This window comes from Harmonia axyridis, chromosome X (assembly GCF_914767665.1).
Source record: "Harmonia axyridis chromosome X, icHarAxyr1.1, whole genome shotgun sequence".
In the NCBI taxonomy this organism is placed as follows: Eukaryota; Metazoa; Arthropoda; class Insecta; order Coleoptera; family Coccinellidae; genus Harmonia; species Harmonia axyridis.
This window is the reverse complement of record NC_059508.1, coordinates 20,857,321-20,880,246: the sequence shown is the minus strand read 5'-3', so window position 1 is coordinate 20,880,246 and position 22,926 is coordinate 20,857,321. Positions and strand designations below refer to the sequence as shown.

General features: G+C 33.9%; 3 protein-coding genes across 3 annotated transcripts; 1 reads left to right on the top strand and 2 right to left on the bottom strand.

The window, feature by feature from the left end:
• Positions 1–6,009: 6,009 nt before the first annotated feature.
• Positions 6,010–18,072, bottom strand: LOC123685676 (protein dispatched). Its single transcript, XM_045625471.1, has 10 exons — positions 17,605–18,072; positions 17,236–17,502; positions 16,985–17,182; positions 16,796–16,934; positions 16,517–16,740; positions 16,279–16,464; positions 15,767–16,145; positions 15,508–15,706; positions 14,857–15,292; positions 6,010–7,535 (listed from the first exon to the last, which is right to left on the bottom strand). Exons 2-10 carry the CDS (start codon positions 17,377–17,379, stop codon positions 6,162–6,164), a joined length of 3,279 nt encoding a protein of 1,092 aa, XP_045481427.1. The 5' UTR covers positions 17,380–17,502; positions 17,605–18,072; the 3' UTR covers positions 6,010–6,161.
• A 273-nt stretch (positions 18,073–18,345) lies between these two features.
• On the top strand, positions 18,346–20,133 carry LOC123685678 (AP-1 complex subunit mu-1). Its single transcript, XM_045625472.1, has 4 exons — positions 18,346–18,630; positions 18,684–19,454; positions 19,553–19,909; positions 19,980–20,133. The coding sequence occupies exons 1-4, from the start codon at positions 18,589–18,591 to the stop codon at positions 20,076–20,078; spliced, it is 1,269 nt and encodes a 422-aa protein (XP_045481428.1). The 5' UTR covers positions 18,346–18,588; the 3' UTR covers positions 20,079–20,133.
• Positions 20,134–21,695: 1,562 nt separating this feature from the next.
• Positions 21,696–22,778, bottom strand: LOC123686613 (5'-nucleotidase domain-containing protein 1-like). The gene has a single exon (XM_045626846.1). It carries the CDS (start codon positions 22,776–22,778, stop codon positions 21,696–21,698), a length of 1,083 nt encoding a protein of 360 aa, XP_045482802.1.
• Between the last annotated feature and the right edge of the window lie 148 nt (positions 22,779–22,926).

The window sequence follows — 22,926 nt, the reverse complement described above, 5'->3', positions numbered from 1 at the left end:
ATCACAGGACACAAAAATTTACCTCTTCGCGGATGATACGGCTGTAACCTCCGAATCCTGGTCCAAACCTCAGTCTACGAAATATCTTCAAAGGCATGTTTACCTATTAGAAAAATACTATCACCAATAGAAAATTAAAATGAATGCATCCAAAACAAACCTTACATACTTCACACATAAACGTCGAGTAATTAACCAATAACCAAAATTTTACATTCCATAACCAGACAATAGGGGGAAAAATGAATTGAAATATTTAGGTGTGATTATTAACAAAAAATTAAATTTTAATACACATATCCATGAAATCTACCGAAAAAGTATTTCTCAGATTAGTAGCGTCTTCCCATTAATTTGTAGACAAAGCAAGCTCCAGCCGTAAAGCGAAGCTCAAATTTTATACGCAGGGTATAAGGCCACTTCTTCTTTATGCTAATCCCATTTGGAGTAAAACTTCCAAATCCAACTATGATAGACTCCAACGTATTATACTTAACAAACCAAAAGACACAAAAATTAGTGACCTCCACAAAGAAGCTGATGTTAACACCTTGGAGCATATTATTAAAAAAGAAACTAGTTCTTTTTTCCTTATAAAACCCAACAAATTTCAAAAACCTCTCATTTCATAAACTATTCAATCCCAACCCGAAGAATAAAACATAAACTGATTCAACACCTAATTATGTGAATTATTTTCTCTCTTTCTCATACCTTATCCCCATCCAATTCCTGATCCTTCCCTTCCCTCATTTCTTCTCTTAACCCATCTGAGCGACAAATGTGTTTCATTCGTGCACTCGACATGCCTCAGAAAAAATTATATACCAAACCGAAAACTATGTTTGAAAAAATAAATATATCCAAATTTATAAACTAGGTAAGGCATTTAGCTAAGGTACTAGTTATCAATGTTAGACTTTAAGCATTCTGAATTATTGTATATATCCCCTTCTATATACTATATATATAACTGTATCATTACTTATAGAATTTTAAATAAAACTGCTGACTAGCAAAAAAAAAAGTGTTTCATTCGTGCAAGAAAAATATGAATATATATGATGGACAATCTATTTGAATTCTGAAAACGGTATACTAATCGAGTCGAATGAATTAACGTGGAGTTTAGTACACATATTTGATCACTGCATTCGGCGTTCATATTTGTTAAGGATCCCAGCAAACACAAATACGTATCATAGACATAACATATATATTACAACGATCTATGTTACATAACAATGTAACATACACGCGCCTTTCTAGTACCGCTCAACGACCGCTCTATGTCCGCCTTCCGTTACATAACATGTAACAAAATTGCCATGTATCATGTACAGATCATGTAACATACATGATACATCGCTGGTATATTACATCTGTAATATTTATGGTACATCCTTTATGTATCATATACGTAGCTGTTACATTTCATGTAACATACATGATACATCGCTGGTATATTACATCTGTAATATTTATGGTACATCCTTTTTATGTAATATAAATATATACAGGCTGGCTCAGTTTTTTGTAGAATAACAGTTGTGAGAGTTTTCAGTTTTTAAGATGAAAACATAATATGAATATGGGTCGTAATTTCATAATAAGGAAGTTATATCGAGGTTGTTCAAGTTACCAGATTTATCAATGAAATCTTTAATTTTGAACAACCTGATGTCAATAACCTCCTTATGTTTTTGTGAATTTATTGACCTATAAAGTGACTATGACGCTTTCATCCTAAAAGTGAATACACCAAGTTACTCTACAAGAACTGGGCCAACCAAATATATGGTTATATTACATAATATATACTCAGTAAAAAGTTCACCATGCAATATAAAAAAATTTATCCGTTCTATGTGATATAACCAAAAGAAATATATCTGCTACAAACAAGAGACATAAGAAAAATGTAATAGTTATCTGAATGTTTATATTACATATAGGTACTCAGAAGTAAATTCTCTATGCAATTCAAAAACAATACATACCTGTACAATTCTTTCTGGAGGAAAAACTAATCAAACTACCTACATATAAAAAATCTAAATATGCCGACACCACACAAATTATGTTTTAGTGAATTTGTTGGAATTTTTTTCAATACCTTCCAAACAAAAATATAACAAATGATACACAATACCAATTGAAACTGAAACTGCTGGTATCTAGCCAACATCAATTAATAAGAGATATATCACTTATAAATTACATGAAAAGAGATACTTATGAATTAAGGTGCATTCCAAAAATATATATTTAAACTCCATCTTTCATTTTTTGCTAGAAAGATATTTTTTAGTCAACAATATTATTATTTTGAACCTAGAAAATTCAACAAAAACCAGATTCCTACGTTTGGTATGCACCACATTTGAAATATTACAAATAATTTATGAATAGTAAAACAGGATTTAATAATTTAACAATTGGGTGTTTGTTAAATGAAAGATCATAGAATTATTGAAAATTTTTAATGTAATCAAAGTACCTACATCAACCAAAACTCATTTTTGTCTCTTGATCCTCAATGTGGCCAGCCTTATCCACTCGGCTGATATCTATCTTCTCAAAGTCTGCACATTGGATAAAGGATTGAGATGCAAAACCTAAACATATTGGAATGTTATTAAAAAATGGTATTTACAATTAAAATTCTCAGTAACGAGGTTTCCTGATTGGATAAATAACAAATTTCTTACATAATATAATGTTATGAAAGTTTTGAATACATGAGTAAACTTCAGGAGGTGATTCCTCACTCTGAAACAGCAAAATTATTTATATCATACTAAAACATTTGATTAAACTTATCAGAATCTATTTCTCAAGAAGCATCCTTATGTGATCTGACATTGGTCATTAATAATGATGGAAGAAAAGTGTATTGTGCATATATGAAATCTAGATGTTTTAATTTCACGAATAGCAGAGAATAACATAGGTATATACATCACAAACATAAATAAAGTATAGCAGAAAAATAGTTCAAGTATAGTAAAAACTAGCGCACTATTCAGATACTTCTTATTTAGATGATAAAACAATTGTGGTATTACTTCAGAACTATATACACCCAAATGCAAATTACCATAAAAAGGAAAAATATCAAAATGCATATAATTTGAATGAAGAAGACAGAAACCATGCACACATTCCATTAACGATCCACAAAAACATGCAGCAAATATACCTATGCTATTAACAGGCATGCAAGTACAAAAGCAAAATGAAAGGCACATACAACAGCATTTATATATCTAAATGTAGTTACGTTGTCGAAGTATACTTATATTCACTTACCTCACATATTTTCACTATGAAACTAATCTGGAATTGGTGAAAAATCATCGAATGTTGAATATTATTATTACAGTTTTTCACTTCTTATCTCACATATTTCCACGATGAAAGTAATCCGGAATTGATGAAAAATCAAAGAATATTGAATATTATTATTATTATAGTTCATCACTTCTAACTAACAATCAAAAGTTAGAAAATGCATATCACTTTTCACTGCACTATAGTCCTGGCAAAAATCTCTAAACAGTTCAACTTTAATAAAGGTTATGTAGGTATTATAAGAGTACTTGTATCGATCTGAGTAATATATCATGAATATGCTATATTTACATAGCTTTTACATAATATTAGCAATGTAAAATATATATTGCGAATGTTACATATATGATATGTAACTATATTACACACTAGTAGATATCAGAGTAATATTGTTTTTAGGGATGCTGGAAGATGTATCATATACGTAACTTCAGTAATATAACAATGTTACATATATGATATATGAATAAGTCAAATAATTTCATGGATATATGAAATGTTATGTATCAGATACATTAGTTTTGAGATGTATCAGGTATATACCTCATTTCTTAGGGATGTTATGTAACGGGAAGGCGCATATAACAACATGGTTTGCTGGGATGTAGCTATGCTAAAAGTATTTACTCTTGATTGAAAGCTAATTTGGCTCTAAAATTATGAATATTTAGACGAGGCTTGAGAGGGGCTTTAATTACCACCCCACTGGATCCGCTACTGCCTCTCCTAATGATTCATTTCCTTCATCTCGGGGGTCATGTCTTCTTGGGATTTCAATTCTTGGATCAATTGAATTTTATTGATGTACAGCTTCAGATATTCGTACAATATGCAGTGAAGAGATGATCTATGCACATTCTAAGCACTTTAACGCTTCCGAATTGAGAAGTAAGGATCATCACGAACTAGTGACGACGCTAGGGGGGGGACAAGAGGGACCGCAACTTTCCCATATAATTCTGCTGACCCCCCCTAAAATTTGACATACTGAGGCTTAAATAATTACAAGATGAGCAGAACTATAATTGGCCCCCCAAAAAAGTGCGGCTCCCCTGGCAATCAATTTTTGAATAAATTTCTCAGTTTCCGAGAGAAGCTCTGGACGGCGGAATTCTAATTTTGAAATTTACACATTCCAATAACAATTTTTTTTCTTCAGCAAATCCAAAAGTTCAATGTAATTTGTGAATTGGAGTTTCACCATAGTATAAGGAAAGGATAGTAAGCCAGTGTAGTGCTTTTTTCGATTTTGTTGATGTTGAGCGCCATCTAGTTGCACTCACGTTAAGCCTCGAATTTTACTGTCAAAAAATTGGTCCGTAAAGTGGAGCCCTCTGAAAGAATTGGTGTTATTTTGAAGAACTAAAACATTTGAAATAGAGTGGTCAGAAGATTTCTATATTTTGATATTTTTTCTGCTCTACAATAAGAATTTACGCCAGTGGCGTGTATTTGTGATAAATGTGTTCGATATATGCAACCCGTAAAACACCGGTTCCAACTACAGTAGCGACTCCAAGTGACCAGCTCCTTGCCGTCAAACGGCGGTTGGCTTACTATCCATTCCTTATACTATGGTTTCACTATATTTGTAATAGGTAGACAAGGTAGCACACAAGCTGTTTACAGCTTAGGCGATATTTTCTACCATATATTTATATATAACTTGTGGAAATAAATTTGAATTGAATTGTCGGAAATAATTAACCGAAAAAAGCATTGAAAGAAAAATAAATGACAGATTGTGCTCAAAAACCTTGTGTAAGGACAAACAATTGTTGGCAATTATTCCTTTTATACGTGTCGGATTCTTAGATCGGTAGTTTCTATGTTCGCCGATGCTAATCCCCTGTTGTTCTACGGGATGCTCCGTCAAGATCTGGAGAGGATTGAGGAGTGGTGTGCTGATTGGCTCATTCCTTTAAACCCTGAAAAGTATGCTGTTCTGGGTTAACATGCATCTGGGAGTTAGCAATCCCCGCCTGCCATATGCTGTGTTACCCGAATGCCCTATGGACACAGTAGACCTGGTTATGGGGATAGGCTACGAATTCTTGAACTCTCGAGCAAAGAAGATTGAGAGGTGATCTTATTACTACGTTTAAGTAACTACATGGGTATTCCGGAGTGGACCTATCTCATCTGTTTCGCCTGAACACGAATACGAACCCGTGGGGACACCGCTGCAAGCTGTCTAGAGAAGCATTTCGATCGGTTTCACGTGAACACTTTTTGTCCAACAGAGTTTTCCATGTTTGGAACAAACTACCGTGTAGTGTTTTGTGTGCGCCAAATGTAAACCAATTCAGGTCGGTTTTGATAACTGGTGTAGAACTAGCCAAAATTAATTTAAATCTTATTCATGTCTTATCATTTGTGATTTTATATTTAGGAATTTTTTTGCTTTTCATCTGCATTTTACCGCCATTCGGTGCCCCTTCTTTTGTTCCATTTGTTTGGAGCCATAAAGGTTATGCCTGAGCTTTTGTAAACTAAATAAATAAATAAATAATACTTTTGAAGCAGGCTTCTCATGTGTTCAATTATACATATATTCTCAGAGAGTAGTTTTGATTCCAACTTGAGGATTGTATGTTTGTTTATAGAATAATTTTCAAGTTAAGATAGGAAGCTGGGAACAGTATGAAGAAAAACTTTACATCACATGATCATTTTTAATTACATAAATATACTAATCTATACTGATAAAATTTGTATTTGCATACAAAAAAAAATATCTAGAAAAATAAAACACAGACTTATATAATTATACAAGTATCACAGAACACACTTCTAATACAATACAGTCAGTTTTCATCGGCCATTACAATAGTAATTGCACTAGTAGCTGATGGCGACTGATCTGAAAGACCCCTATTAGGGTTAGCACCATTACCCTTAGAAGATTTCTGTAAAGACTGGGAAATGGTTTTCAAGGATTGATCAGTCAGCATCTCTAATTCATGAGTATCTGATATAGAAGAATTTGTGGGTTGACTTCGGGTTCTATCTCTAGAAGGATTCCCTTTGAAGGTTTGACACAAATTGGAATACGAAAATTGACCAAAGTGGTTTTGGGGTCCTATTGTCGCAAATAAAGATCCCAAGAAGAATGTGGCGTACAACCAACTAACACTCATAACAATTACTAGGAAGATGCCTATTTGTATGTAGGGTAATATAAGGGATGGTAACATGCAAGCACCGGCTGCACCTGTGGTTATAGCAGCCATTAGCGCAGGTCCAGCCATGTTGGACAGGGCAAAACTAGTTGCAGCCTGCCTGTTATTGACCAAACCCATTGGACACAATCTATAATTAACACTGTAGTGTAAACTGAAATCTACAGCCAGACCAATAGCAGTAGAAATAGCAACCGATTCTAATATATTCAATTTCCAACCCAACAGGACTAGAATAGCAATGGTAACAAATATGCTGCAGGTGATTGTTAAAATTGCGTAGAAACTTATCAAAATATTCAGAGTCGAGAATAATAAAACTGCTAAAGCTAAGCCCATTGACAACATTATACCATAAATAGTACTCGATGCTAATTCCTTCTGTAAATCATAGAATCTCAGTTCACTAACAAACCAACCCCTTCCCATTCCTTTAGGAGCTGTTTTCAATTGTTCTTGCATCCAATTTTCTACTCGATTAAAAAATTCGTTCATAACATCATAGGACATGGAATAACTATAATTACTCATGTACTCAACTACAACAACTTTTATTGTCGGATTTTGGTCTTTTGAAAATTTAGGGCCAGCTAATCCTGGAATAAGAAACTGTGAAGGTGTTTCATAAATATCGGCCATTTCCTGTATAATGCATTTTTCAAAAACTTCTGGATCAAATGGAAACTTGGACGATTTGCAACATGGACTACGATCTTTCCCTGACATAAAATCTGAACACGTTCTTTGCATTGACTTCAAAAAAGTCTCAATGAAACAATTTGGGAGTAAAGGGCCCATCATAGCACGAAAGAATGGTTCTCTTTTCAGGGTTTTGCAAAATTTCAACAGCCATACCTGCGAACTAGGATCGGACATGTTGAAAGTGGGATCAAGTTCTAGTGTCCCAAGATTTGTGGGATCTAGGTAGTCTCCGTTGTCCACAGGAAGGACTCCCCAGACAAATCGAAGTGGTAATTCATAGTTCGAATCAGAATTGAGCTGAAAAAAATCGAATCAATTTACAATCAACTAGAATGAATAATCTCATTAATTTTAGGATAGGACAAACAAGATGAATAAATAGATAACATCTTAGAAGGCATTGAATCTGTAAGTATCAGGTGTCGCAAATTCGTTGTCTAGTGAAGGAATCTCAGAACCCCTTTAAGCAAGAAAAAAAATGAATGGCACATTTTCGGGGTCGATTTTTGAGAGAATTAATTTCGTGAAAAACGCAACCTCTTGAATTTTACTGTTTTCAAGCTGAGAGAAAATTGAAAAATGGCGTGAAATGTAAAGTTCTCATAACTTCTTTATTACTGGTGCTATTAATATGAAACAAAAACATCCTACAGGTATGTACTTTTTTCAGTAGAATCCATTTGTGTAATAATTTATTTGTTTTTTGTCATTAGTTTCGAAGTAATAATACAAACTTGTGTTTTTTTTTAATGTAAACCATAACAATTTCCAAAACAAATAAAATGGCTTAATTTTTCCATTCTCAAGAATATATGACATGATGTATAAATTTCTTATCAAACTATGAAAATTATCAAAAGTTTCAGTTTCGCACGGCAAATCAACCAAGTGTCTTTTTATAATGATCTGTGAACTCTAAATAATTAAAATATTTGGTGGTCACCAAAGACTACGGGTTTAATAGCGTTGTATTTTCTCTTCTGGTCATATTTAAAGAACAACATTTATAAATTTGAAAATGTTGAGAAAATCTAATTCAGTTAATTTATTAATCAGATGAGTTACACTGTAAACATCGGCTCTCGGTTCTTCATTGTTCTTGCTTAGTTTTTGACAAATTCGTGTCTAAAATTGCAGTCTGCGGTCAATGTGAGTGGTGTTGTTCATTTGTAGGAAATAATATCTGCAGAAGAGTGGTAAAGAAATTTGGCCAATTTTTGAATTTATATAATTAATCTGGTTTTGTTGCGCATTTCCGAGTCCCCACCATTTCAAACATACTTGAAACCAGTTTTCGCGACGTGAAGATCAACACTGTTCTTGTTTGTTCAGTAATAGAATAAATCTGAGAGACACGTTTTGATGATTTTCATCATTCAATTGAGTTGCGAAGTACTACGTACATAACGAAAGAAAAGTTATTTTTATTGTGTTTCTTTCCCAATTTAACCTTTTTCCTTCTAGTCCGCGGTCTACCTGTCTTCGTCTTTTTAAAAGTCTCTCATATAGACCCGTGAGAGAATTCCATTGAATACTTCCTCGCGTGCATTTTGTTTGCTTATTCATTCGAAATGCCAGTCTGCTCATCATGCTCCGGCTCTGTTGCCGACACGGATTCTTTGAAATGCCGTGCTTGCAAAAAAGTTTTCCATGTGACATGCAGTAATTTTAATGCAAATGATCTGGAATACTTGAAAACCGATCAAAATCAATGGAAATGTCAGTCCTGTGTGGCGAAGGGTAGACTCCGTAGCCATTCTAGTTCCAGCCAGAATTCCGGCTCTGCTCAGCGTCTGGATCAACCGATTACAATGAAACATTTTCAGGATCTTATGCAGGCTATTGCTTCAATATCATCTGATATAAATGCGCTGAAAAAATTTCAGTCTAACATTACCGCTGATATTGGTATAGTAAATCCAAAGTCACTTGGAGAAAACCAGAATATTTCGATTAAGGTTTTCCAAGTTTCCGAAATTCTATTGGGGCCAGTGAATTTATTGCCTAAAAATTTATCCCGGTATTTAGGCGTTTTTATGGACCAGCCCAAGTGACTTTGGATATACTATACACAAAGATTCGATAGAGAAAAATACGGCTAAAATTCAGAACCTCACTTCTTTTTGTGAGTCAGTTGATTCCAGGATTGCGGTTTTGTCTGAAGGATTAAATAAATTGGAGGAATCACTCGGTACCACCTCTAGTATCGGTACATCAACATCCGAGGTATTGGAGAGAATGAAACGCTCGCATAATATTATCGTGCGCGGGATTGTTTCCTCCGGTAGTGGAGATCAGGTTACTGCTCTCGGTGTGTCGATTGGGTGGCGCGTGACTCTTCGAAATTCATCGTTGACACTGTCAGTCTTAGTGCTGATTCTTGGAAGATAGAATTTTCTAACCCGCGGGTTGTAACAAGAATTCTGAGGAATAAAAAGTTTTGGTGGGGCACCGTGATCTCAACAAGGTGAGGATTTCATGTAACACTAGCTTCTACACTTCTGTTCACACAGTCATAAGTTTTCCTGAGCTTAACCGTGACCTCCAGGAGGTTGATTGGCACTCAGTGTTTCAGGACCAATCAGTCGACGTTATGTAGAGGCCTTCCACATACTATTGGTCCTGAAACAGTATCAATATCAACCTCCTGGAGGTCACGATTATTGCTCTCGTTCCTATCCAAGCACACCCGCGTTGTAAAGAACATTGTCTTTCCATCGAAACCATGGATCACCACTAATTTTCGAAAGATGGTCCGCTTGAAGAGGACCCTCTGGCAACGGTACAGACGCACCAGGTACTCTTTAGATTTGAGAGCCAGGCTCACGCAAGCAAAGCGAGATTACGAAGCATCACTTTTTAAATACTCCAGCTGGCAAAACGAAGTTTTATAAGTATGTACGCAACTCCCTCAAAACAAAGGTCTCTACTCCAATAATGCGAGATGACGCTGCTGAATTGTGCACTGATAACAAGCACTCTGCCGAGGTTTTAGCGGATGCTTTCGCCTCGTCTTTCACCGAGGAACCTCTTGGTCCACTTCCGACCATATCGTTGTCAAGATCGCTTGAGAGTATAGAGGAGGTATATATTTCTTTAAGATGATGTGGAAAGACAATTGATGAATTTGAGTATCTCATCTGCTCCTGGTGCCGACGGAATATCGCCATATGTCTTGAACTGTGCTCAATCCCTTGCGTTGCCTCTCTCTTTGGTCTTTAACCGTTCTTTTGCCACATCGACTTTACCAAATGGCTCAGCGCATCAGTAACAACGATTTTCAAGAAAGGTTGTAAAACATCTGCTTCTAATTACAGGCCAATAAGCGTAGTATCTGTAGCAGCCAAAGTATGTGAGAATAATAACATCCGAGATTCTCAATTTTGCTATTGCAAATAATAAAATTCAGGAAAACCAACATGGATTTTTAGCTGGTAGATCAGTCACAACAAATCTGCTCAGGTGTCTGGACGATTGGACGAAGGCGCTGGATTCCAATATACCGATCGATGTTATTTATCTAGACTTAGCCCTGGCTTTCGACAAGGTTCCAAGTAGACGTTTACTCTAAACTAAAGTATTGTTCGGGGAGGCCTCCTCTCATGGATTGAGGCTTTTTAATGTGAGCATTGGTTCTATGTGCGCGTGGGTAAATCTTTTTCTACATCAAGACACGTTTTAAGTGGCGTTCCCTAAGGATCGGTGTTGGGACCGCTCTTGTTTTTTATATTTACTTCTGACTTGCCTGGATTAATTAAATCCCGCGTCTCCAGGTTCGCTGATGACACCAAAATATATGCTACGCCAGGAAATACTAATTACTGCCTTCAAGAAGATTTGTCCACCATCCAACAGTGGTGCAATGACTGGCTTATATCCCTCAACACTGAAAAATGTACTGTCCTACACATGGGTAAGGGAAATCCCAAATATCAGTATATCATTAATGGTGTTACACTATCACATTGCTAGAGTCATACTGGTCTAGGCGTCACCATAACGGAGGATCTCAGTGGGGTGTATCATATACAGACTACCTGTTCTAGGGCCTCCAGAATTTGTTACATGCTGGAGAGAGTGTTTGGAAGATGTTCAATCAGTACATGTCGTTTCCTGTACACGACATATGTTCTTCCTATATTAGAATATGCTGGACCTGTCTGGGATGCGAGACTGGTGAGTAATGGAACTGCTTTGGACAATGTCCAGAGGCGGGTTCACAAGAATGGCGTTAGCCGCCGATCGTGCAAATTACGAAGATCGGCTTCTAATGATGGATCTATCCCGTTTTGAAGATCGTCGCATGCGTGGTGACCTAATAACAATATACACTGCGCAAAAAAATTAACGCACATTCTGAAAATCTCAATTTCAATGAAAGTTAACTCTACATTGACTCCATAACTTATTTTTTATGTTCTCTCGGGAAGGTTTTGAACGAAACAAGATACATTAAATGGAAGAAAAATTCAGGATTTCAACGAATCTTATGTGAAAGAAGAGAAATAAACAATTTTCAAAATACTGGAATGCTGATAAGTGATTTAATACTTGGTATTTCCACCCCTTGCGTTAATTACAGCTCGGCAACGACGGTTCTTACTCAAAATGAGTGATCTTAAAATGTTCTGATCTAATCCTTCCCAGATTTTCCTGAGTTGGATTCCTAAGTCATTAAGAGTAGCTGGATGATTTTCTGAACTTCTCAGCCTTCTATTGAGGTTGTCCCAAACCTGCTCAATCGGATTGAGATCTGGACTTCTTGCTGGCCATTCCATTCGAGAGACTTCAACCCCTTCAAGGTACCCCTGAACGATGCGCGCACGATGGGGTCTAGCATTATCGTCCATGAAAATGAAAATTTCACCAATGTATGGGACAAATGGCACTACATGCTCTTCAAGAATGTTCCTTATATACCTATCAGCATTCATAGCTCCATTATCAACGACCACTAAGTCTGTGCGAGCAGTCAAAGATATTCCACCACATACCATAATCGATCTTCCCCCGAAACCAGTAGTATTCAGGAAATTGCACTGAGCATATCTTTCATGTGGACATCTGTATACAAGGGAACGTCGATCACAATGGTAGAGGCAGATCTCATCTGGGAAGAGAACTCTTTCCGAATCAGCATCTTCCCAATGGATATGCTCTCTCGCAAAATCCAAACGCGCCCTTCGATGGGCTGGGGTGAGAGCTGGGCCTCTTGCCGCGACACGAGGCCTTAAATCATATACTCTGAGGCGATTTCTTATTGTCTGAGTGCTAATTTGAGCTCCATGAGTTTGCTCAAGCTGCTTTTGAAGGAGGCGAGCGGTTGCAAACCGTTGTCTCAACGAAGAAACTCTCAAGTAACGTTCTTCAATGGCAGTTGTTACCCGTGGTCTACCCTGTCCTGGTCTTCGGACATTCATACCTGTCTCCCTGAACCGCTGCGACATTCTGGACACACTTGTATGGGAAACTCCAAACCTTTCTGCAATTCTTGTGTATGTCCACCCTTCTTCTCGCAAAACTACCGCTTGGGCAAATTGCGTGTTTCGCGTTGCATAGCGATCGAGTATAGAAAATCAAACAAAAGAATTGATCACTAAAATTGATGGAGAAAAACTGATTTCAGAATGAAGCCATTACATTCAAAATCTGATAATCTCATCTTTTTTTATTCCTGCTGGTAAAAAACATCTGTATTGAAGAAAAACGTTGAAAGTGGATAACATATGCATGCATAATTCTGATAAAAATAATTATCATTGAGAACACCTTCAGTTGTAGAATAAATTTGAGATTTCCATAATGTGCGTTTATTTTTTTTGCGCAGGGTATATAGAGCCTTGAGGGGGCTGTTTGGTGTTGATATGTGAAGTTTATATCAACTCAATTCTTATCATCGTCTACGAGGTCACCAGTTCAAACTCTACCGCGAAAATTTTCATTACGCAGCGAGAAAAAATTTCCTATCAAATCGGAATTTTCAAGCCTGGAACTGGCTTGCCCCAGTAGTGGTGAACAGTGGTAGTGTAAATTCATTTAAGAACAATTTAGACAATTTATTTCTCAATTAGATAGAGTGTATTTGCACTGTATCCTTTTTTTGTTTACATGTATACTGAGTCTTATAGATTATTGTGTTGACTTTTATCACAAATAAATAATAATAATAATTTCGGAGACCTCGGTGAAAAAATTAAGCGATTTTATTTTTTATAGAAATTGTTATGGTTCACATTGAAAAAAACACGAGATTGTATTATAACTTACAAACTCATGGCAATAAAAAATAAGTTATTACATCAACAGATTCTAATGAAAAAAGTACCTGTAGGATGTTTTGTTTCATATTAATAGCACCAATAATAAAGAAGTCATGAGAAATTTTCATTTTACGCTATTTTCCAAATTTTCTCTCAAAGCTTGAAAACAGTTGAATTTATGAGTTTGCGGTTTTCACCAAACTAATTCTCTCAAAAATCGACCCTGAAAATGTGGCAACACTTTGTAAATTCACTCAGTATTGTTATTTCACAGGTAAATACTTAGGAATATTATTCTCAAAGGCCTTGTATAATTGTTAAAACTGGTTAAGCAGGGCGAGTCTCTTTAAGCTAGAAAAAAAGGCACATTTTCAAGCTTAAGTTTTGAGAGAATTAATTTGGTGCGAACCGCAACCTTTTAAGTTCAACTGTTTTCAAGCTATAAGGGGAAGTCCACAGATTATAATGGATAGGCACTTGGTTAATTCGCTAGGTGAAACTGAAACTTTTGATAATTTCTATAGTTTGATAAGAAATTTATATATCATGTTATATCGATTTTTGCGAGAATGAATTAGGTGAAACCACAATCTCATAAATTCAACTGTTTTCAAGCTATAAGAGAAAATGAAAAATGAAAAGTTACCCGTAAATAAAGAAGTCATGAGAAATTTTCATTTTACACTATTTTCCAAATTTTCTCTCATAACAGTTGAATTTATGAGGTTGCGGTTTTTACCAAATTAATTCTCTTGAAAATCGAGCTACAAAATGTATCATTTATTTTTTTCTAGCTCAGAGAGATTCTGAGAGCCCCTCACTAAGCAACGAATTTGGGACAACCGATACATTAACTCAAGCATAGCTTCCTTTCATAAAATAAAATACTTATTTTAATTTACTGCTTTTTCAGTTTCGGATCAGGTAGAAAGTTAAAAACGCAAAACTCAATTTTTTTACTGATTTTATATCATTCAAGTTAGAATATCTTGAAATTATGTGTGAAAAGATCAAAAATAATAATCTTATTTTCTAAAAAAATTGAGTGTTCTAAGAGAGACTTTGGATTATTTATAATTGCTGAATTTATGCCAATTTCCCACAGTTTTATGTATAAGAGAGGCTGTAACTTGGAAACCATTAGAAGTAGAAAAGAAATGATAATTGAAGAATATATCTTTTACACTACTGAATTAATTTCATTCTGAATTATCATATGAAACCTACAAAGGAAAAAAAATTGTAGAACAGTCTATAGCCTTGGAAAAAAGGATTTTATTTAATGAAAGAAATCTATGGCTAAATTTAAGTATAGCTGAGTTCCTATGTGATAAAAGGAGTTCCGAAAAAATACTTACAGATTCCCTATGAAACCAGAAATGATTTTTGTATATGAAATCATATTGTTCAAAAGGATGAGAACTAGCAAATAATTGAAAATCTTGCGAATCAGGTAGCTCCAGTTTAGGGTTATATAATACTATCACAATACTTCCAGCTGCAATTCCAAATAATATCGTAATCCATATGTATCTAAGATTAATAACACAGTTCAATAGATATTTCTCCTTTGAGCACCATAGTTTACTGATAGTAGAGCATGTAGGCCAATTCGCAAATAGTTTCAATATTGGCGAGAGGATTTTTGAACAACTTCGACGTACAGAAGCAATTATAAAATTTTGTGATACACTGCTTGGCATGTAACAGGACTTTTCCCAAACTATAACACAGGCTGGGAACCATGTGACCATCAGTACAAAATTTATTATCACTGCTGTTCCTGCAAATATACTGAAAAAGTGCAATGGATCAGTTGGCTGTGATGACATTGCTATCTTTAGGAAAAAAGAGATAATATAAAAGTATTCAGAACAAATCAGTGCGCTCTCAGAAAGTGTTCCAAATTCAGTTCAGAGTGTTTCAAATCAAAAAATTTTCATTGTAAGTCAGTGTAAGACCTATAAAGCTGAATTTGTGAATAATTCATCCTATCAAATTATTCTCACCTGAAACAGCACACAGCCGTCACAGTGCTTATATAAGATGCCATGAATGCTACAGTTGTCGTTATAGTAGTGACAAATATAGAGACAAATGCATGATGGAATGTATCAGTCAATAAATGAACCAATGGTTCGTCTTTTTCCTCCTCCTTTATTTTTGACCAAATTTTGCAAAAAATAAAAGCATCGTCTGAACCAATGCCTGTAATAATAATAAATTTTAAAATATTTAAAAATTGATACAATAAAGATTGTGATTTACCTATGGCCACTATTATAGCAAGTAGATTCATAAATGGAAAGAACTTCAGTTTAAAAATAAGTACGTAGAAAAAATAAGAAATTCCTAATGAAAATATTATTCCAATTATTGTCGCAATGGTCAGGAATAAAGATCTGGTATATAACCACATACAGAAAAGAATAAAAACTGTGCCCAGTAACATAAGCCACATATCATGAATTAAATACTCGTCAAATAAGAAACTTTTGATGCCAAAATCCATCGCTACAATTTCGAAATCTTCATATTTCAGTTTTAAATTTTCTACAGTATGAAAATATGGTAGTATTGCTGTGCTACCAGCAAGTGGCATGAATAACATTGTTTCATGTAGTTCAATATTCTCGATTGAAGTATTCTGAAAGAAACAATTATAGTTGTAAATAATAATACACAATGAAAGTGAGTAGGCATCAGCTCACAGCATAATTTTTTATAAAACTAATAAGTAACAATGATATTAATTTGAAATAGAACTTCAAAATGCTTACATTTTGTGATATGAAATCAGTAGCAGTTAAAAAATTTAATATATTGTAAATAGCATCATGATTCACACACTCTTTAGGTGCTTTACAGAGAAACTTTCTCCCATAACAGTCTGGCACCAGTTTCAAACTAAAATAATATTTGGCACATTTACTTAGTAATGCAATTGTAGAGTTCACATCTTCTTCCTATAATTAATATGTCAGATTATAATATAATTACAAAACTACTAATACAAACATTCACTCCTAAGCAAGAAGTTCTATTATTCAATACAGCTATGTAATTTCCTATGGACCAAGGTTTGCAGCATTTCGAAGTCTTTGTATTTTGAACACATAAATCAGAAAAGTTTTGTGCATTGGATAACTCATTTTCGAGCCGACACAATGTCATCAGTGAAGATAAATCAAACAGATTTCTGTTATTCCTGGATTTAATAACAATGTGTGCATATTTCTCATCTGAAATATGAAATTAATTACATTACTCAAAACATTAGAAAATCTAAATTAGTACCTGGATTTCCACAGAAATATCCTTCGTCTTTTTTCACTTTGGTTTTCAACATAAAACTAGCATTAGTCATTTTTCTGATTTCTATCCAATTATCATAATTATTATCAGTATTGTTATTTTTTTTCTCATTTATTAATACCTGAAAATGAAACATTATTCTCTGAATAAATGATTCTCAGTGATCATTACATCTCCATATTCTATTTTTGACTTTTTTTTCTTGGGATCCTTTCTTCTTTTCACATGTTTCAGAGTTAAACTTAGATTCTGAAGTAGAAGAAGCTCTTTGGGGTTTACTGCAAATTGGCCAGATGGTCTAGTTGATTCAACCAAATTGTCCCAAGTAGTAAGTCTATTTGCAATAACTGTACCTCTAGTAGAAAAGCCCTATAAATTCAATACTTACTTTATGAGTTGAGTCAAAAAAAATAGGAACTTACCAACTGAGGTTCAGAAAAATTTGGAAAAGAGCTAGACTTTCTTGCAAATGGTATCAGCAGGCAGGTAACAGAAAAAACAGTGACAGCTAATATTATAGCTAAAGGATGGTGCACAACAATATTAGCAAACCAACGCAAATTCATTCTGAAGAAATAATCATTCACCAATTTAAATGTTCTTGACTGCAATAAAGGAGAATTAAAATAGTTGTTTTCCGTTGAATTAAAATTAACTTGAGCGGGTACAGCATTATGGTAGGTGTTTCCCTGTAACAAAATACTACTAAATTATTAAATATAACACAACTTTCATTCATGATTTCAGATAATCTGTTGTCTGTTGATGCCATTAAAATAATTTTCACTTACAACGCAAAGACGCTTATCCTAATGCGCTACTAGCAGATCTGAGCACGAAATAGGTTAACAACAAACCAGAATTGGGAAAGGGACCTTGTCTATCAGTCGTTGATTCTGCCAATAATTCAAGCTCAACGGGTATTTCGTTGGAATAGATTCTGAAAATAGACAGATCCAGGCTCAAGGGGTGGGACTACAGGATCTCTTCTACCAACCCCATCACCCTTCACTGGTTTACGTGGGTTAATAGGCCAAGGGCAGCGCAAGCGTTAACAAGCAGTGAACTGAACTTCACTGCAATTGACAAGTAATAAAATTATATCATTACGAATTCTAACGAAACAGAATTTTTTAATCAATTCAATAATAGCGTATTCGACTGGCTGCACCAGTTCGAATTAATTCGAGCTAATTATGTCATTTAGCACTACAAAAATTCGAATTAATTCGCACTGGTGAAGCCAGTCGAATACGCTATAAGTGAATCTAGGATGGAAGCCCTAAATAAAATTTCAACTATCGAATTGACCATGAAAATAATTTTTAATGAAGTACAAAAGCTTTTCACTTTGACGTAAAATTTGATTTTCTAGAAATTGTTAATGACCCTAAAAGCTTTTTCAGTGTTGTTTATGGTTTCATTGAAAAGCTTTTTTTTGTGAATAGTATTATCGAAGGATATTCAATTTTTGAGAGTTCAAAAGAAAAAGTTTCATTTTCTGTGTGTTTTTTAAGGATGACTGATGTCATATCCTTCTATGAGGTGTCGTTGTCATCATATATGTGGTGTTTGGGGATTAATTAATTAATATTTTACAGGCTTACGTATAATTTTATCAGGCACTATATAATGAAGTAATACTTTTACATATACCTACTCATATTAGTTTTATGTGGTTCAGTATGTGTGGCCTGAAAAACATTAGTTCAAGTAAATGAATTCACATCATACCTAATATTTAATTTTGACAGTTTCATAATTTCTTATTGGAAATGTCGTCTTCTGCGATATATATTCTAGATGTGAAAGGAAAGGTAAAAATTAATAAGTATGTTGCTTTATGTATCTAGACTTGATTTACTTATAGGTCCTCATTTCGAGAAACTATAGGGGGGACATTGACTTGGGTGTAATAGAAAAATTTATGCCGTTGTTGATGGAGAAAGAGGAAGAGGGTTTACTTACACCTATTCTACAAACTTCAGACTCTACTTTTGCATACATCAAAACTAACAATCTCTATATTGTTAGTACCACTAAGAAAAATGCAAATATTGCCCTAGTATTTGTTTTTCTACATAAAATTGTGCAAGTTATGACTGAATACTTCAAAGAATTGGAAGAAGAGAGTATCAGAGATAATTTTGTAGTTATATATGAACTGCTGGATGAGCTTATAGATTTTGGTTACCCTCAAACCACTGATAGTAAAATTCTTCAAGAGTATATTACACAAGAAGGTCATAAACTTGAAATTCAACCTCGTATACCAGTTGCTGTAACAAATGCAGTATCTTGGAGGTCTGAAGGAATAAAGTATAGAAAAAATGAAGTCTTTTTAGATGTCATAGAATCAGTTAATTTATTGGCCAATGCAAATGGCAATGTTTTGCGTAGTGAAATTGTAGGTGCTATAAAAATGAGAGTTTATTTATCTGGAATGCCTGAATTGCGACTTGGTTTGAACGATAAAGTATTATTTGAAAGTACAGGAAGAGGCAAGTCGAAATCAGTAGAATTGGAAGATGTCAAATTCCATCAGTGTGTGAGGCTTTCTAGGTTTGAAATTGATAGAACTATTTCATTCATTCCACCTGATGGAGAATTTGAGCTTATGTCTTATAGGCTTAATACTCATGTAAGTACCCTTCGTGGTGATAACAGATGGAAAATGAATGTGATTAATATTTACAAAATATTTAATGTTTGTAGCAGTTAACTTATAGATTATTCTAGGTGAAGCCCTTGATTTGGATTGAGTCTGTTATTGAAAGACACGCCCATAGTCGAGTAGAATATATGATCAAAGCAAAATCGCAATTTAAAAGGAGATCTACTGCTAACAATGTAGAAATAGTCATTCCTGTTCCACATGATGCTGATTCCCCAAAATTCAAAACGACAATAGGAAGTGTCAAGTATGCTCCCGAACAGAATGCAATAACTTGGACCATCAAGTCATTTCCAGGTGGCAAAGAATTTTTGATGAGGGCTCATTTTGGACTACCAAGCGTTGAATGTGAAGATACTGAAGGAAAGCCTCCAATACAAGTTAAATTTGAGATACCATATTTTACAACTTCTGGAATCCAGGTAATTTTGTTTCAAGATTTTGTCCTATCTTTGGCAAATTTTGATTTTAAGAATATATGTTATATTTCAGGTGCGGTACCTCAAAATTATTGAGAAAAGCGGCTACCAAGCACTTCCATGGGTTCGTTATATAACACAAAATGGAGATTATCAATTGAGAACTAATTAAATACAGTTTATATATGTTAACAATTTTTAGGCTGTAATATATATATTATCATTTATGTTTTGAATCATTTTCCTGTCATCAAAACTTCCTTAGGTACAGTCTCGGAACAGTTGATTTTTTTGAAGTAGTTATTAACAATTACATCAAGTTCATTCGATTTAAGAATGCAGCTAACAAAATATCCTCCTGCTACCTTTTCAATTCATATATAGATTCTTATTTAAAACTCCAAATTATATTTATATTGGACCAATAGTACATGCAGAACTCAACAGATATATAAAATATTTTCCAATAAGTTCTTCTATTATTATTTAGACTTTCAAATTATGCCTCTGTCCATTGAGCAATAACTCTTTATAAACTGGAAATATAAATATGAGATTATGTTAACATATTATGAGTGTTTTTCTGTCATCTGCATATATGTAGTATGAATTGGATATATATATACATAAGTGACACTTATGAATTTCCACTTCTAGTTGAAGAATGCTTCAAGAGTTGAGTATACAGAGATCTTTGGGGCCACATGAAATTTAAGGTCTATTTCGATTCTCTACAAAGGATGCAAAACCTTAAAGATGGAATTCGTGAATTTATCAAGAACATACAGCAGGAAATGCATTGATTTCTCTTAAAATATATCAATATCATATTGAATCCTCCTTGTGATATAATCGAAACATGAATAATTTCAATTAGTTCTCAGATACTTATGCTTTTTATTTGTAGTTATTGTTTACTGATTTTTTTTTTCCATGTTGAAAGCCAAGAAATAATAAAAACAATCGTGTTCTAACTAAAAAATGAGTCTACAAGGCCAGATAATTTCAGTTCAAAAATCATCAAGTTAATGCAACAAATGATCCATTCAATTTAAATTTTCCCACGTTTAATAGAATCAAAATTTCAATGAATTATTTGAATATTAATCTTGCTTTAACTATTATTCATCATTCAAAATGATTTATTTTCTACATTAAGTATAAGTTACATGTAAAAGAAGAGTTCTGAATAATTTTGATCGAAATAGATTTGGTTAAGAAAAGCATCAAACAAGATAAATATTCAAAAAAATGTAATATGAAGTTTCAAATATCTAGCATTCAGTTCTGTGGAATTTTGTAAGTTGTGCTACTAATGATATTCTTTTAATTTTCAATATTTTTGAACAGACAATGACTGAAAAAAAAATTATAAATTTCAAAAAGGTTTCAATTTATGAGTCATAGGAAAAATTTAGTTTCTCATAAAGTAAGGTTTTCTAAAATTGTTTGAAGACGATATTCCATTTGGAACCTCTCCTAATGAATAATAGACAATAGTAAGAATTTTGATCATGAATTTGTTCCATTGAAATAAAATTCTGGAGGAAATTCAGAAATGCAAATTATCAAATTTCACCCATCGGTAAACTATATTTATCAAATATATATTTATAATTTTCATTTGAAATATTAAAGCTTACATATTTGTTACAAAAATATTCATTTGGCAGATAAATTTAAGATTTAACAATGGTAATTTTCTAACAATCCATTTGCCGGATTCAACAACTTGAATATGATATTCAACTAGAAAAATATCAACAATTTTCTGAACATCGAAATATGCCTAAGGTAATCCAGCAGCATATTCCAAATCAGGAACACTTAACTTAGCCTTCTCCTCAATAATTCTACTCCAAATGGTGTCAACTTCTTTCTCCTTAAAATAAGATCCCCAAAATGCAGAAGTTATTATTTTTTCATCTGGATGAATAGTACTCAGTTCTTCGCAAACAGCTACAGTTTCACAGTGTGAATATGTATCAGGCGCATAAACATCTTGAATGACACTGTCACCAATGTATAAACACTTTGGATCTGGACTGGATGAATGTTTCAATAAAAATGCATACAGGTCTTTCCAATTTCCATTTGCATATATGCCACCCAACTCTAAATTTTTAGGATCTATTGGACCTGTTTGTTTGATTCCATCTAAGCCGATAAATTCTCTCTCTATTGTGAAGAAACCAGGTTTTTTAGCATAGGTTATTATAATATCGAAGTAGTCTTTCCAATCTGAACCCAATGTATATGAAGCAGTGCATGAAGCAAAATCAATATAAGAGCCTGTTATTAAAAAGAGAAGCTTTCCTTGTTTTCTCAAAGTTTTCAACCAGTCAAGTACTTTATTAGGACATTTATAATAATATTTTTGAGGTGTTGACTTCATTTCTAAATAGTATCCGCCTTTATTAGACTGGAAATGTTCAATTTCAAACATACTTAGAAGGCCTTCGTATATATCATCATAAACAGAATACTTTTCTTGGATTCCATTTTTTTCTTCATCTACAGAGTCAACACATCGTGCAAATAATAAAGATACTATAATGTCAAAATAGTCCAAAAGAGAACGTATTTTATCTGAATGGGGGCCATTCCAAACTTCTAGAGGGTCTTTGACGAACAAATCTGATAATTCCCAGTGGGAATTTTTGTAATATTTTTCAATTTCATCCTCAGATAATACTTTAGTACCATGCGTTGCACGTATAATCTTTCCGTCACATGCAATCTTTAAAATATTTCCTTTTTCAGCATCTAGAATCAATCCTTTTTGTAAGAAGTCAAAATCAATCTCGACTTCCAAATGTTTTTTGGGATAACCTCTCTTTATCAAATATTTACTTAATACTTTATATTCCATTTCGATCATTGCTGCAATTTTAAATTTTGCAATGGTGTTATCCAAATCGAATCCAATACAGTCATAATTTGAGAATTTAAAACTTTGATCCTGCATTTTCTCACTCTGAAAGAATTTAGTCAGGGTTTATAAAATTCTCTGTCGATTT

What these genes read in the sequence shown, in the direction of transcription:
- LOC123685678 (XM_045625472.1), top strand. Translation starts at nt 18,589, where the DNA reads ATGTCGTCTTCTGCGATATATATTCTAGATGTGAAAGGAAAG. An exon ending in TTCTAGATGTGAAAGGAAAG is followed by an intron (nt 18,631 to 18,683) that starts GTAAAAATTAAT and finishes ATTTACTTATAG; the next exon opens with GTCCTCATTTCGAGAAACTA. An exon ending in CTTATAGGCTTAATACTCAT is followed by an intron (nt 19,455 to 19,552) that starts GTAAGTACCCTT and finishes AGATTATTCTAG; the next exon opens with GTGAAGCCCTTGATTTGGAT.
- LOC123685676 (XM_045625471.1), bottom strand. Translation starts at nt 17,379, where the DNA reads ATGAATTTGCGTTGGTTTGCTAATATTGTTGTGCACCATCCTTTAGCT. An exon ending in ATATTTCTGTGGAAATCCAG is followed by an intron (nt 16,741 to 16,795) that starts GTACTAATTTAG and finishes TTCATATTTCAG; the next exon opens with ATGAGAAATATGCACACATT. An exon ending in CTGATTTCATATCACAAAAT is followed by an intron (nt 16,146 to 16,278) that starts GTAAGCATTTTG and finishes TGTTTCTTTCAG; the next exon opens with AATACTTCAATCGAGAATAT.
- LOC123686613 (XM_045626846.1), bottom strand. Translation starts at nt 22,778, where the DNA reads ATGGAATATAAAGTATTAAGTAAATATTTGATAAAGAGAGGTTATCCC.